This window comes from Bison bison, unplaced genomic scaffold, assembly GCF_000754665.1.
Source record: "Bison bison bison isolate TAMUID 2011002044 unplaced genomic scaffold, Bison_UMD1.0 scf7180017864270, whole genome shotgun sequence".
Lineage (NCBI taxonomy): Eukaryota > Metazoa > Chordata > Mammalia > Artiodactyla > Bovidae > Bison > Bison bison.
Genome location: NW_011494842.1, coordinates 1,811,537 through 1,828,254, shown reverse-complemented (window position 1 = coordinate 1,828,254; position 16,718 = coordinate 1,811,537). Strand labels below are relative to the sequence as shown.

General features: G+C 42.8%; 1 protein-coding gene across 7 annotated transcripts in view; it reads right to left on the bottom strand.

Annotated features, from left to right (window-relative positions):
- The window catches only part of DST (dystonin), a 387,754-nt gene that overhangs the window by 19,893 nt on the left and 351,143 nt on the right, over positions 1 to 16,718 (bottom strand). For all 7 annotated transcript variants that reach the window (XM_010848528.1, XM_010848529.1, XM_010848533.1 and 4 more), the window contains 9 exons: positions 14,757 to 14,876; positions 14,480 to 14,587; positions 12,412 to 12,630; positions 7,203 to 7,406; positions 5,786 to 6,017; positions 4,714 to 4,940; positions 3,114 to 3,236; positions 2,889 to 2,990; positions 796 to 897 (listed from right to left, as the gene is read on the bottom strand). In XM_010848528.1, the coding sequence (XP_010846830.1) occupies positions 796 to 897; positions 2,889 to 2,990; positions 3,114 to 3,236; positions 4,714 to 4,940; positions 5,786 to 6,017; positions 7,203 to 7,406; positions 12,412 to 12,630; positions 14,480 to 14,587; positions 14,757 to 14,876 (1,437 nt within the window). The remainder of the gene's footprint in view (positions 1 to 795; positions 898 to 2,888; positions 2,991 to 3,113; positions 3,237 to 4,713; positions 4,941 to 5,785; positions 6,018 to 7,202; positions 7,407 to 12,411; positions 12,631 to 14,479; positions 14,588 to 14,756; positions 14,877 to 16,718) is intronic.

Sequence of the window (16,718 nt, the reverse complement as noted above, 5' to 3'; positions counted from 1 at the left end):
ATGGAATTCTCCAGGCAAGAATACTGGTGGTCATTGCCACTTCCTTCTCCAGGGGATCTTCCTGACCCACGGATCGAACCTGTGTCTCCTGCATTGCAGGCAGATTCTTTACCCGCTAAGCCATTGGGGAAGCCAGTGTATGTATCAGTGACTACAGCATGCTACGGAATAATTCAGTTCTAAAATCTTTACAGTATAGTGTGTGAAAGTGTTAGTTGCTCAGTCGTGTGCGACTCTTTCTGACTCCACGGACTGTTGCCCGCCATGCCAGGCTCTTCTGTCCATGGGAATTTGCAGGCAAGAATACCGGAGTGGGTAGCCATTCCTTTCTCCAGTGGATCGTCCTGACCCAGGGATCAAACCCAGGTCTCCAGCACTGCAGGCGGATTCTTTACAGTCTGAGCCACCAGGAAAGCCCAACAGTATAGTATACATAGGTAATATGTAAAACACCTTATCCTACTCTCAACATGAGGACGTCTGTAAGGCTATAAATCAAAATTTAAGAGTGCCTGCCACTTGGTATATAACATTTTAGTCTGCTTATCTGCATTTTCGAATTTTTCTATAATAAACCAGTATTGCTTTGGTAAGAAATACTACTAGTATTTTGTATCCTTTATTGAATGAGCACTTATACACAGCTTATTAGGTGCAAGCACTATAGTAAACCAGTTACATAATCAAAATAAAGCACTTCAATTATGTAACATAGAAAAATCTGCACAAAGCGTCCCATGAATCAAGAACCTAAGAACGCAACGTGCCTGGTGGATTTCTCAGCCCTTACCATACCTTTAGCTCCTCAATCTGCTGCTTGACGGTTTCAAGATCCGTTCCAATTGGAGACATGGAAGCCAATTTGCCACCTGCGATATCTACCCAGTCAAATAATGCCTGAAAAACACACAAGGTCACATTATTATAACAGTATATTTGAAGCTACTACACCACCTCAACTGTGAGAGAGAAGTATAATCATAAATCTATATATTAAGCAATGAGCCTGTTTTATTAAAAAAAAAAGTAAGTGGTAATATACTGGAACAGTTATTCCAGATATGAAATAGATGAAATCTCCATTTTTGTATCCAAATTTGAAGAAGGAATTCTACCTCGAACAGAATCTTAGAATATCCAGAACTTAAGAAAAGTCTATTTGAAAAAAAGTTTTATAAAGTTACCACACAGAATAAAACTCTGTCCTCTTTTATGTCTGCCTAAAAGGCAGACTGCATAAATATACTGAAAGAAAAAGATTCAAACCCATCCTATTGATTCAAATAATCAAGAAGTTGACTGCTAGGCACTTGAAACAATTTGTCTCAAGTAAACTCTTATGTATTATTTAGATTAGCATTAAAATCCTACACATATAATGATTAAGACCAGCATTATTAACTGCAAAAAACCTGCAAAATCTCCTATAATTCTTATTCTTTTTATGCAATATAAATATTCTAAAAAGGCTCTACTTACTTTTTCTTCAGGTACTGAATATACAAAATTATTGTGCCACTTAATGAAGTTGCCAGGACATACAGTCAGGGGGAAAAAACTTTGGAACAAGCCCTGAGAGGTTAAGCAACAATTTGGGAAACAAACTGTGTTTTACTTAACAATCAAGCTCTGAAACCTCTGGAGGGAGTGTCTTCAGCTTTGGACACTGAGCTACATACAGTTCAGTGCCTCACTGCCCTTCATCCCCAAGGTGAGGCTACTGACCCAGGACCAGCGGGACCTCTGAAGGGCCTTGTTTTTCTATCAGTAGTGATGAGAGTAGCCTCAGTGTCCAGCTGGGACCTTGACCCCCCGGGGCTATTGATGGCAGTGCCATCTCCAGCCCAGAGAGAGGACACAGTCCCAGGGACCCGCCAAACAGATGTGAGAATCACCCGCTGGCCACGCAGACAGAGCTGGAGCCTGACAGGTTACTGGCTGCTGATACCCAACCAATAAATGATCACACTGGTTTAAAAAGAAAGGCAGGAGAATGATAATAAGGTGTCCCTTGTGGTGAATTTTTTAAAATATATTTACAAGGTTCAAAATACTTCTCAGCTGGCATAAAGCCAGGATTGTGATATTTATTTTTGTAAATTTAGAAATGAAGTGGCCTAGTCAAAGGGAAAAGATGTCCTCATCTGAGCTTTGCAAATAATATTCTCTTGGTGCTATGGAAATACTTAGAGAGGCCTTTTCCATATGGTTGGATGAAGGCTGAAGCCTTGTCAGGAAATGGAACAACGTTAAGGAAAATAGGGAGAGAAAGATCCCTGAGTTGGCTTCAACTGATAGGAGAATTTTTAATGTAAAGAATAAACTAAAAAACTGGTTAGTGAACTGAATGAGAATCTGTGAGGGATGTGAAAAACAACCATTAAAAGGGATTATATACACAGAAAAGAAGAAAACACTTTTTACATGACTGATTATGACCTAATAAAATAGAAATCTATTTTAGTTCACCAGGAACACTGGCTTCAAATCACATTTCTTTATGTCTGACTTGAGCTACATACACTTGGTGATATTTTTAGACAGTGTTTACCCCTTTCATCTGACTCCACTCAACTCCAGGGCAGAACTCAGACTCAGCTCCACTTCACTGTCTGGGGTTGAGACATTTATGAAAAATACTGTGACTTTCACCTTAAAAAGTTAAAATATTTTTTTTCCAAAGTAAATTTCACTGAATGTGTGTAAAGGGGCGTCTATAAATCTGTATGTATCTCCAGTGTCAGAAATCTCTTTGAAAAGACACAGCACGAATCGAAGCAGGTGAGTTGACGGTATCACACCTGCAGCTACGGGGCAATACCAACGCGTGAATTTGTGAGCATCGTTTAATCTGAACCCTCCCCTCCAGCACACGCTGTAAGCCTTACCTGCAGTCCATCCTGGTACTGAACGGCAGTCTGCATCGCCTCCTCAAGTCTGTCTACCCGATCTTTCCAAGCTTTGTTGAGAGAATCCCATGCTGAATTTAGCTACAATGTAAATATCAGAACTCTTTCAGTGTCATATGGTAAATTTTCAACTACTATCAAACATGCTTTAATTAGCAAAATCCTTTTAAAAACCATCTGATGAGCTAGGAATGGGGGCTGTACCTCGTCTATACTTTTTTTGACAATGGGCTTGTCAGGCTCCCCACACGCAGCAATGAGTTCAGAACCGAGGTTAATAACCATGTCCAGCTCTTCCTGCAATCCATCTATCTCCTCCCTTATGACCTAGAATAAGAAATGGCAGCCTTAGTGTTTTAAGCCAAACCACAGTGAAACCAAAAAAATGCACACAGACATTGATGGCAGTTGTCTCTAGGAAACGGGATAAGAATCAATTTTTATTTTCTTTCCACCTGTTTTCTAAGTTTCTGCACTAAATTTTTTCAACAATAGAAAAACCAAGAACAAGTGTCCTTTGAAGGAACAAATGTCAAGTGTTTATTATAAAGACAATATTTAGGAAATAATTCCATGTAACACATAACAGAATAAGTTTTTTTAAAAAAATATCAACAGTACTGAAAAGCATGAAAATATGTTTTGTCTTTTAAACCAATGAGCTTGGCAATACACACTTAAAACAGACACAAGTATAATATAACCTTAAAGACGTCACACAAATTAATGTATTTGCTTAGTTACCAGGTGTAGAATAATCTAACTCTGGATTTTCAGTTTTATCCTAGGACACGTAAAGTACAAAAACAAAACAAAACCTATGACGGAAATGCCAATTCATGTTGCTGTATGGCAAAACCATCACAATATCGTAAAGCAACTATCCTCCAGTTAAAATAAATAATTAAAAAATAAAACAAATACTTGTTTTTTAAAAAAAAGTATATGCAATAATCTATCTTTGCTTTCATTTTCTTGGTTAACTACATTTATTCATTCAAGATGCATTTATTGACCACGGATGAACCAAGCCCCACACCAGGCATCGGAGACACAGGGAGAAGGGGCTCCAAGTCCATCAGGAAAGACAGAGGTACCGCCAACAGGAAGTCACCCTCTGCAGTCTTGGGACTGAGGCGAGTGCTATGGGAACAGACTGACTCAGCTGAGTATACGAGAGGGTGGAGGGTGACAATCCACCCGAGCCTCGGAGTCTGAGTGAGATTCACCAGAGGCGTGTCAGGAGAGGCATCCCAGGGCGAGGAAACAAAATGTGCAAAATGCAGATGCTAGAAAGAACAAAGCTGCTTTGGAGAAGGAGCTGGGGAAAGGAGAGGAGAAAAAGGTGGCTTTGGAAACATAGGCCTGGGCTAGGCTGGGGTGGAAAGGGCTGATCCCATGTTCCAGGTGACCCGGATACTGGGTAATGGATGCAATCCTCCAAGGGCTTCTGAAGCCGCAGGACAGCAAGAGCGGGTCTAGAGGACAATGGGCAGTAAGCTTAGAGGCTGGAGGGAGAGAGACTGCAGGTGGGGCTACCTCTCGGATTCCTTTTGTAGACAAAAAGGACATGACAAGGCCCAGCAGTGAGGCAGAAGCAGTGGGGACGGAGAGAAACTTTCTAAATACACATTCTCCAAGGGAAACCTGAGGGGGGACTCTTTCCCGTACTACATCCTGTGCATTCCACTTTCAGAGTCAAGTATCAGTCTTAACAGCATAATTCCAAATATTTACACTAAAGGAACCCAGCATTCACGCCGCTACGCCTTGTTCTCTTAACTTTAAGGGAGACTCGGCTCACCTCCGCTGCTTCCTGCTGCTGCTTCACCACGGAGGGGTCGATGCCCGGGTCCTCCAGGTCGCGGATGAAGTCCTGCGTGTCTTTCGTGGTGACCACCAGGGACAGGTGATCACACCAGAACTTCTCCGCCAGCTCCATCACGTCCAGCAGCTTGGCCTCCCGCTCCTCCACCAGCACGTGGATGTTCTCCCAGATGAACACCATCTGGTCGAGCTTATCCTGAACAGCTACGAGCAGAAGAGTATCGAGAAGACACACTTCCTTATCAAAAAAGCACAACTTTCTAGCTCACACAGGAATCACAATTCTGTCTGCCAAGGGTCTAAACCTGGGCCAAATGTGGGTTGAGCCCATCTAGTGGGTATCCCTGGGCCCAGTGGCCTTTCCAGACAAATGCAGTTCACGAGGGTGTCCTGTTCCTTATGAACCAAGTCCTCCTGACACAGGACAATGCTCAGAGGCACCGGAGCTCAGGGGAGACCTGAGTTCACCGAGGCTGGCCTTACTTCCAAAAGAGGTTTAGTCTATTCTTTATGCTCTCCAAATCAAGAATAGAGATGTCCATGCAATCCCTGGAATGTAACGAAGTAGGACACGTATTTTGAGTTCCCTTCTAGCATTCCCTTACCATGAATTTCCATTGACCTGTGCACAAGCTCTTCCTTTCAACCCCAGGCCAGACCTTGAAGGTGTCAGCTTAGGACCCTGGTGGCCATTTCTGTGGCTGTGGGATCGGGTACCCGTTACATTAGTTAATGCAGTCAGTAACGAGGACACACTATCCCTAGGTTTGGTCTTTAATTAGCATTATGCTTGAATCACCTGATTTAAAGGGCCTGGAGACCACATGGTTTCACATCATGATGCGCGCTGTATTTACTGGACTGATTTCACAGACACAGGAAGACAGTAACCAGAGACTGGTGTGCACAGCCCTTCCACCCCAAACAAGCCCCACCTGTGAGATACTTTTTTCCTAAACTCCAGTGTGTTGATATGCAACTGGGCTGTCAGGGGACACCCACAATCATTCTAAGAGTAACATTCAGAGGTCCTTCACCAAAGGGCTCACCTTTGGCAGATATGTCCTTGTCCGTGCCCTGGGACCGCGCGATCATCTCCTCGCCCCGCTGTCTGAGGGTCTCGTACAGAGGCTGCAGCTTCTCCATGTCCACCGCCACATTCTTGTTCTCGCTGACCTGCTCCCTGATCTTCTCCACCTCCGCCGAGATGGACGGCGGCTGCCGCAGCCGCTCCACCACACGCTCCAGGCTCTCCAGGATCTGGTCGATCTTGTCATGGAACTGCAGGTCAAGCACAGGGGCCGCTTACAGGGGAAAGACACCACAGGTGGGATTCAAGCGACCAAACTCCTGCTTAAGATCACGGCCGGGAACCAAACCTTGGCTCCGCTGGGAACACATCCAAAGAGAGCTCCATCCAGCTGGTGAGGGAACCTATTCCTAGAATCACAGCTTATGTACGCCTCTCTGAGTCACACTGCTATGGGCACAGGACTGCTGCTTGGAAATAAATTCACTAGAAATAGTGTCTGTTAATATACAATTGGGCCACCCGATGGCAGCATCTGACGACTGCTTCATATTACTGCAATCAAAATAACAATAATTTCAAAAAACAGTTCAATAATCTGGGTGTCTATCAACACTGATAGTTTCATTCACTTTACTGATTATTATGGCATCCTCAAAAAGTTACATTTTTACTGAGAAATTCATGGGCAGGTTTGATGAGATGAAAGGGATTTCTTAATTTACAAGTGTCCTGAACTAAAAAATGTTAAAAAAAACAAAACGAAACAAAACAAAAGATGTGATGGAAGCTTGCATTTAATTCATGGTCAAACCCATAATGAGATCCATGAAAGAATTTTAAATTTGCACAGACAATGAAGCAAAGTTATAAACACTTGTTCATTTATATTAATAGATTTCACACAATCCTCAACATTAAATGAACTGTCAGCCAGGATTACAGGAAATGGACCAGTGTATCTAAAAATAAACACCAAGCCTTCAAAATGGAAAATCTGCAGGTACTACAAATAGACTTCTTGAGAAAGATATTTTCAAAATAATTTTTTTCAACTTTTCTTTCTTCTTCTTCAGCCTATCCTTCATAGTCATCTTATTGCTATCTTGGGAGTGATTTATTAATAATGATAATCACACTTTCTTTTATCTCTTCCAATGGCAAACACAGAATTCCACTCTAGATGGACACTTATTTAGATGTCTGGACAACTGCATATTTCTTAAGTCACTGAAAATTATGCCTTACTTATATACAAGCAGGCAGAGAAATGTAAGGACTGGATGCAGGCAGTATCACCTCTGAGACTAAAACATCCATACCAAGAGTTAATGCAATGAAACAATTTTAGCTGGAGTTGAATTAGGAGACCTGGAGACCATCCTCCCAAGCACTGCTGTGGGAGAGCCCGTCACACTCGGGGTGCAAAGCCTCACCTGAGTTGACTGAGAAATGGCTTCATCCAGGGCCACAGCTCTCTTTCTGACATCTTCTTTAATCTGACTGTAGAGGGTGTCCGCAGCCACGTACTTCTCTTGGATAGAAAAGCCTTCCCTCGGGCTCAGCTCCAATAACTGCGGCCCAGTTTTGTTCATCTTATCTATATGAGGCTTGTGTTCGGCTATCAACTCTCGCAGTTGCTACAACAAAGCAAACAGCATTTCAGTATCTCAGAGGCGCACCTCCGCCACACAGCTGTCAACATCCTCAGTGCATCCAGCTGGCACGGAAACCCAAACACACACCCTCCCATCACAAGGCTCTGAACCAGCAGCCCTCTGCCAGGAAGAGATGCCCCTGACACAAAGATTAAACAACAGTCTGGTCGTGTCAAGTCCCTCTCAGGGCACATGCGAAACTTCTGGATGAGTGAAGCACCTACTCCCAATTCATTACGACTTTTCTACTAAGAGCAGTACGTTCTAACAAGAGTATTAGCCGAGGGTCCTCTTACATAAAAGGATTATGAACTCACTATGCCCCAGCCTACAGAGACCAAGCTATAATTCTCAGTATTCCTTTTTGCACATTCGTGATACATATGAAAATTATTTAGAGTTAGGATGGAAGGGAGAGGGAGGGAGAAGAAGAAAGGAAAAGAAGCTCAGTAGAAGGTGGACATGATGCTGAGAGAAAATATGACAGATAAGTGAGGCACTTTCATTATATTATATGGAAGAGAATGGATATATGGCATATATATTATATATATATTATACATAATACAAGGCACAAGGCATTGTCATTATACTGTATGTAAACCAACAAAAAAGTGTCCATATATATTACATTATGTATCTGTGAGTCTATTCTATGTATATATGTGATCTGTGTGATACTCACGTATATAAACAAATCTACTGGCACTTATTTTTAAATGTTCATGGCCACAAGGGTAATCAACCCATCTATCAAATACACAGCTGTATACCGAGTATTAACTGTAAGGTGTACTTAAGAGAAAACATGTGACATTTGAGTATTCTGCATAATACCATCTAATCAAGAAAGATGATGGTAGCGATACTAATGAGGGAAGTGGAATCCAGGTGGAGCCCCATTCCTTCTGGGGAGATGGCTCCACTGGGGATCGTGACTCTCTCCAGAGTCCAGGGCCTCCTGTGACTGTCCACAGCCTTCTCCAGGGCTGGCCTCCTGCGGCACTGAGGTGCCCCGTTTCTCTCCGTTATTCCTGAGTTTCCCCAACCAGCAGCTTCTCATCCTCACCAGAAGGTGTGCCTCCACGCTGCTATCCAGCCCCTGGTGAAAGCTCCTCTGAGAGAAATTACACTCAGGAAAGACAGTCTAGAGGAAAACGATCTTTCTCTGCAAATATTTTAATTTCCATCACTCATTGAGCAGAATCACCAGGATGGCCACACGCATGGACTTTTATTTTAAAAGTGGCCACTAAGGAATGCATCTGAGTCAATGCTAATGAGGTGGATGAACCCAGAGTCTATTATACACAGTGAAGTAAGTCAGAAAGAGAAAAACAAATATCGCATATTAACGCATATATATGCTAAATCTGAAACTCCAGTACTTTGGCCACCTTATGCGAAGAGTTGACTCATTGGAAAAGACTCTGATGCTGGGAGGGATTGGGGGCAGGAGGAGAAGGGGACGACAGAGGATGAGATGGCTAGACGGCATCACTGACTCAATGGACGTGAGTCTGGGTGAACTCCAGGAGCTGGTGATGGACAGGGAGGCCTGGCGTGCTGCGATTCATGGGGTGGCAAAGAGTCGGACACGACTGAGTGACTGAACTGAACTGAACTGAGGAATCTAGAAAGATGGTACTGATGAACCTATTTGCAGGGCAGCAGGAATCCCATGGACAGAGGAGCCTGGTGGGCTACAGTCCATGGGGTCGAGAAGAGTCAGACACGACTGAGCGACTTCACTTTCACTTTTCACTTTCATGCATTGGAGAAGGAAATGGCAACCCACTCCAGTGTTCTTGCCTGGAGAATCCCAGGGACAGGGGAGCCTGGTGGGCTGCCGTCTATGGGGCTGCACAGAGTCGGACACGACTGAAGCAACTTAGCAGCAGCAGCAGCAGTGAAGAAGCAGACCTAGAGAACAGACTTACGGACACAGGGGGTTTGGGGAAAGGAGAGAGTGGGACGAATGGAGAGAGTGGCATGGAAAGGTATACACTATCACATGTAAACAGAGCGCCAGTGGGAATTTGCCGCATGACTCAAGAACTCAACTTGGGGCTCTGTGACAACTTCGAGGAATAGGCCGAGTGGGAGGTGAAAGAGAGGCTTCAGAGGGAGGGGACACGTGCATACCTATGGCTGACTCATGCTGATGTTTGGCAGAAACCAACACAATATTGTAAAGCAACTATCCTTCAATTGAAAATAAATAATTTTTTTAAAAGTGGCTACTAAAATCAGTCATGCAAATTCTTTACGAAGTGGTTGAGAAAATGGTTCAGTACATCATGAATAAACCCCAGTGCAATATCTCTATTTTTGAAGTTTTTCTGAAGGTGGTCTCAAAATTCTTTTGGAAAAGAGCAAAATAAGAAAAAAATCAGCTTTAAAAATAAAAAAAGAAGGAAGGTCTAATCAGTCTAATGTGCTAGGCACAGCCCCTGGGCAGTCCAGGCAGCGATTTCCTCATTTTGTTCTACATTATTTGATAAATTCATCCTGTTCTATAGAATGGAGGTGATGATGGTAAGATCGGCTACTATACAATCTCATGGAGAAGAAACATGTCACCCAAGTTCTGGCTTCAACATCCCAGAGGGCATGTTTGAAAAAGCAGTTCATACTATGAGTATCAAGGGACTCTCGGTAAAGTGAGGGATCTCTGCTGAGAGCTCTTGAGTAGCCTGGACTCTAAGTGGCTGTCACCTGTGCAGTGCAAGTTGCTCAGTCATGTCCAATTCTCTGCAACTGACCCCATGGACTATACAGTCTATGGAATTCTCCAGGCCAGAATACTGGAGTGGGTAACCTTTCCCTTGTCCAGGGGATCTTCCCAACCCAGGGATGGAATTCAGGTCTCCCACATTGCAGGCGGATTCTTTACCAGCTGATCCCAAGGGAAGCCCAAGAACACCGGAATGGGTAGCCTATCCCTTCTCCAGTGGATCTTTCCAACCCAAGAATTGAACCAGGGTCTCCTGCCTTGCAGGTGGATTCTTTACCAACTGAGCTATCAGGGAAGCCCCACCTGTGTAGCAAACACCTTTCCCGAGAAGTTGTCAGATGAGCCTTCTGAAGACTACTCCATGACAGACAAGCAAACAGTCACAGGACAGCTGCTTGGTACATGTTTGCATGGAGAAAAGGCTTGGCAGGAGAGGTTTATACATAACAAAATGATTCTTGGCAACCATCCTCAGAGCCCACTCATTCGGGAGATACTTAATGTGACTTCAAGGTAACTACCGCTTATTTATAACATGGCTCTCAGGGCCATATTTCATTCCTGGCTAGAATGAATGAAAACATATTCCCCAGGACAGTGAAGTGGACGCTATGAAGTTGCAGAAGAATGCTGCAAATATTCTGAGTAATTTAGTTTGAACAATTTGAAGATTTGGCTACAAAGTTTTGAAATCCTCTTTCTCCATACAAATCTTATATTTGTTTCGAGAACTGAAAGATTATGCCAAAAAGGAAAATTAACTCAATTTTAAAATTTTCCATTCAGTAACGATTCTTTTCAACCTATTTGATGTTATGCTGAAAAACAGCTACTCAAATCTCACCTCAGAGTAGAAGAGATCCATGAAATATATTTTTTTGAAATATTTTATCTTAAAAATCATTCTGTGGCTAGGCATGAGGATTTCTGCCAAATATAACCTTTCTACTAAAATTAATTATACATAGTTTATAAGTCTTTTTCCCACTGAACAATTTAGATAGAATGCCATAAAGTTTCCATTTTGTGCACTAAAGTGTCCTCTAAACAAATACTTAAAAGATCCTTTCCAATGCCAATACATTTAAAGAGTAAACAATAAGACCAATAAGCACGTTACTTGAAACGATGATGTAATATACCGAGTTAAACTTTATACACGTGCACACACTCGATGACTTGGAATAGTAGTAGTAGTTTCGGAGTACATCTTATACAGATCTAGGAGAGCAACTAAGGTTCACAAGATCATAAGTAATAAGAATTCTAGACTTTCTTCCACCAGTCTTGAATCTTCTCACTCAAACCCTCGCAAAATTTTAAGCTAATCAACATTTCTGTGACTGCAGAAACGAGGGCTTCATGATGCCTTTTTATATGTCTAAAATAGGATTTATTTGTAGATAGAAAAATACTCTCTCATTTGCTCATGTAAACTTATAGGAGCAGAGAACTTCAAAAGATTTCTATGTACAAAAGGTTAAAAGAAAAGGGGGACGACTGGTCTTTAAACTTCAGCAGTTTTTCGCTTTTCACAGAATTTCATGACAATGTTGCCACATTTGTTACAGCGTCTATTTTCTCCAAGCTCAACAGCCTTGTCTGTGTGAGGCTGCTTCCACATATTTCTTCTGCTTACATTCAGATGGCTCCCACCACTATGAAGTATAAAACTTAGTCAAATTAGGGTACATGAAAGCAGTTCGACCTGATCAACTGGAAGGACTTGAACGCTCACTTCCCTGATGCTTTGAGAGAGGGTCTTACTGCACACTCGGCGTGCACTGCATGTACTGGTATGGCGTAGAGCGTGCACGCTCACTTGTGTCCAACTCTTTGTGACCTCATTCACGGACTGCAGCCCGCCAGGCTCCTCAGTCCACGGAATTTTCCAGGCAGGAATACTGGAGCGGGTTGCCATTTCTTACTTCCGGGGTCTTCCTGACCCAAGGACTGCACCTGAGTCTCTTGTGTCTCCTGCCCTGGCAGGCAGGTTCTTTGTCACTGAGCCACCACTCCTGTGCTAAGAGCTGTGACGGTGTCACGTGACGTGCACAGGGTGTCTGCCCGTATGAGTCTTCCCACCACAGACCAGGACAGCTGGGTGGGGCTCAGAGGTGAGCAGACTGTGCAAACTGGACCCTGCACGGCGGACACTTCCCCACCTCAGAAGGCGTCTGAACCAGAAGCCCCCTGACAGCTGTGGTTCCTTCCCTGGGACCCCCGCGTCCGCCCGGGGCCTGAGCTCACCCGGTGCTCCTCCTGCTGCTGCCTCAGGGTCTCGTACTCCAGGGCAGGGGCGGGCAGCTGAGCGATGGCCTTCTGCGTGTCCGTCAGCCACGGCCAGAGCTCCTCGTATGTCTCCCAGAACTGGCTCACCAGGGACTGCGCCCGCTCCAGCTGCAGGTACCTCTCCGAGTTTACCTGGCAGATGGCGTCATAGTTCTTCAGCACCGTGTCCAGTTTTTTCTAGAAAATCAGATGACAAAATGTGTTTATCCAGTCAGGCAAACCAAGGGACACATATATACACTCCAGAGTGCTTGATCAGCACTATTTACCTGGAACAGAGTAAGCACTCAATGAATAAATGCATGGTAAATGACTGATCAACAGCGGCTAGTTAGTGTCTATGTAGAGAAGCTCATCTTAAAAGAAAGGCCTTGCTATGTTGTTGCATAAGGCAGGAAGTCCCACCTTTTCAAGGCTGAAAATGCTATATGCAAATGCTATGCTTTTACTACAATAAAAAAAATTTCATGTATAAAATAGCAAAGATGTGTTAAAAGTTTTAAAAGTACACCAACTGGAGATTACGGTAAAAAACGAGTATATGTTCCTATACTCATGAATTTCTATGCAGTCATCAAAAATCAGGGGGCTTGATAACATGGAGGACTTCTCAAAAAATATTAGGTAACAAACCACCCCCCAAATAAATAAAAAGCCTCAAGTTGTTCTGACTAAGAGAATGAGCTTCCCAAACACAATTTCTTCCAGGTCTTCTATGTGAGAGAAGGGTCTGGCAACACGGACGGCGAGTCCATGCTCAGTCGCTCAGTCACGTCTGACTCTTGTGACCCCATGGGCTGTAGCCTGCCAGGCTTCGCTGTCCATGGGATGTTCCAGACAAGAATACTGGAGTGGGTTGCCGTTTCCTCCTCCAGGGGATCTATCTGACCCAAGGGTCAAACCCAAGTCTCCTGCATTGGCAGGTGGATTCTTTAACACTGAGCTACCTGGCAAGTCCAACACGGACACTGCTTTTCTGTTAAAATACAAGGACTGTCTTTCAAAAATGAAATTCTAAAAGGAACTCCTAGTCAGGAAAATTAATTACATAGACTGAGAAGCAAAGTAGAATATTATGCTGTACACTGATTTGATCGGGTGGTCACAGTGATCGTTTATGGTATAAATTCACTATAATCCAATAGCAAAAGACAGAGCACAACCATAACCTAATAAACCACAGAATAATGCAGAGATTCTTTCATGATCATCTATATTTTTCACATAAGATTTTTTGCAAAAATAATAAAGATTATATTAAAACCAAGTGCCACTGTGGAGTATTTAAATAAAAGAGAAAAAATATCAACACACCCTGTGCATTCTATTACTTGCGTATGGTATACCTTAAAAGCAATGCACCATCTTTTCAGTGGGATCTTAGGCATAGACATTTGTATAACAAATATGTTTTTCTGCCATGGGCTATTTTCCTATGAGAAGCATTAATTTCTTTATGCTGCTCAGAGGTCTGAATATGAATTGAACTAAACATTTTTATTTGAGGCTGCTTTCCCACCAATGTAAAGATCATTAAAACTACATAAACCGAATACTTCCTTAATGACTCCACTCCTTTTTTTCTATATGGATTACTGTAACTTTATACAGAATGGGTTTAAGCTAGAGAGAACTACGTATTTCAGGTTTTGTTTCGACTCCAGAGGACCCCATGTTCCTGAAACCTATAAACAATAGTTGACGTATAGAATAACAGTTTACTCTGATAATAGCAATGATAATACAGCAAACATTAATTGGATGCTTAATGGGTCCCAGTTACTCAAGGATTCAAACATTAATAGCTTTTCTGTCTATTAAAAAAGATTATCCCCAAAGTGATTCCCTTAAGGAGTATTCTTTTCACTGTTATTCTGTAAGCTTGAAAAATGTTTTATTTAAAACTAATGATTTAGCTGTTTAAACAGCAGCTGTGGATAAAGGAAAAGAGCTTTTCTCCGAGTGAAAGCCCCACACACACTGTCTGCTTACGGGTCTCACACTAGTCACATGGACGAGATTGTACCTTCATAGGCTGCTTTTCCTCTTCGCTGCACGTGCTCATGATTTTATGTCCAGATTTAACAAGCTCATCAATAATGTCCTTGTGTCGCAAAATCTCCATGGTGAACGTCTGTATTTACCAAAATACAGATTTTTTTTTTTAAAGAGAGCATATGATTAAAACAAAAACAATAAGGCAAAGCAGTTAAAATGACTAAGTCACACTCAATCATGCAAGTGCATCTCCTCGGAGCACGCTGACAAACCACACAGATGTGACTGGAAACCTGTGTCTTCACCTTTTGAACCTGCAGCTGAGCGGAGGTCTGGTCTTGCTCAAGCCTGATGTCACCCAGAGATGTCAATTTCTTCTCTGTTTCATTAATCCAGGCTAACTCAGCATCGGCCGCTTGGTCAAACTAAACAAAAGATAAATAATCAGGTCAGCAAGTTCCTGTAACTGGTGCCAGAGAAATATCTATCTACATGTCTTTCAAATATCCTTATCACATAAATGGAAAATCTGGGCCTGTCTCCTCATGGCAACCGGAAATGATCCATGAGAGTGACTCATGTTATAAAGAGAAAGGAGAAGTTTCCACAGAGAAATTAAACACAACCTCTTAAAATGTGCTGAATCCATAACATGGTAATGATGTGAGGATCGCTCACACTGCTGCCTTCTCCCTGGTGGTGATATAAAGATTTTCTATACAATACTATATAAATTAAGCAGCTATAAGAGCGGTTAGACACCATCTTTACATCACTTCATCCTTCACTGTATCACTTTAATGTGATATGCAGGTAACATTCTGCTATCAAAGTCCGCAATTCCTAGCAAAAAGAATGACGTAGTCCCATTTATTTACTGCTTGTGGAAAATATCTTTCCATGTATGCAGAGTGTACCCCAAATGTCTCATGCATCATGTTTTGCCTCTCATTTAATAACAGCAGAATACATTTTCAAAAGCCTTCTTAAATATTTTAAGAGATTTTTCTTTTCCTGATCACAAGAATAATTTGTGGTCTAAATCTGCAAAGTACAGAAAAATACATAGAAGAAAATTAAAAGCTGAAGTTAATACTATCGTTATTTCAGTGAATTTTCTTTCAGAAGTTAAAACTTAGAAAGTGCTGAGATAATACCGTATAAACGGTCTCATTCTTTTTCATTTATGGTGAACCTTTCCCATGTCAAAAGTGTGATTTTTAAAATACCATAATTGTATCCCAGCATCCTTGGATATTTTCACTTAGGTTCTCTGCATTCGTCTGATGTTACACAAACAATGCAGTAATGGATATGCTTGTAAATAAATGTAAATAAATTTCCGTTGGCATCTCTAAGTAGTCCCTTAGAGTTGATTCCTAGAAGATGACTTCTAAATCAAAGAGTATGAACACTTTCTATACTTTGTACCAGACACACCCCATGCCTTCCAGTTATCATGAACAAATACAGCAGGCAAGCAGTACCAGTCAACACAGTGCCGACTATAAATGGTAATTAACAACACCTCAGCAGAAAGAGTGAGAGAGAGAGATTGTGATTTTCAAGTCCGGTACTGCCAGAACCTCCAATTTTTCAAGTGTCAGTAGCTCAGTGGTGTCCGACTCTTTGTAACCCCATGGACTGCAGCCAGGTTCCCCTGTCCATGGAATTCTCCAGGTCAGAGTACTGGAGTGGGTTGCCATTTCCTTCTCCAGAGGATCTTCCCAGGGATTGAACCCAGGTCTCCTGCATTGCAGGCAGATTCTTTACCATCTGAGCCACCAGGGAAGCCCCTAATTTTTCAAGAGCACCTGGAAACCCAGTTTGGGGTCGGGGGATAGTAAGTGGAGGCGGGTGAGGGTGGAGGTAAGACACTAAACTGGAAGATAACTCATGCTCTTAAGACACAAGGCAACACTCTGCAGACTCACAGGAGGGTGGAGAAGACATGCTTTTCACCCAAGGACTGATGCATCTCAGAGCCCGGGCATCATACAGAACACACACTAGGAGGATCCGGGAGACAGGAAAGCAGAACTGCTACGAGTCTTGGACCCCAGGAACACCACAGAGGCCAGTCCCCTGGTTTTCTTTTGCTCCCATACCCTGGACGGGATGCTGGAGAAACTGCCCCCCAGAAGCACCCAGAGGCCAGACAAGGCCCCCAGGAAAGCCTCTCTCTAGTCAAAGGTACAGGAAAGGGGAAGCCTTGCAAGACAGAAAGCGTCTAGACAATAAGCATTCTGCTCCAACCAAACACCAGA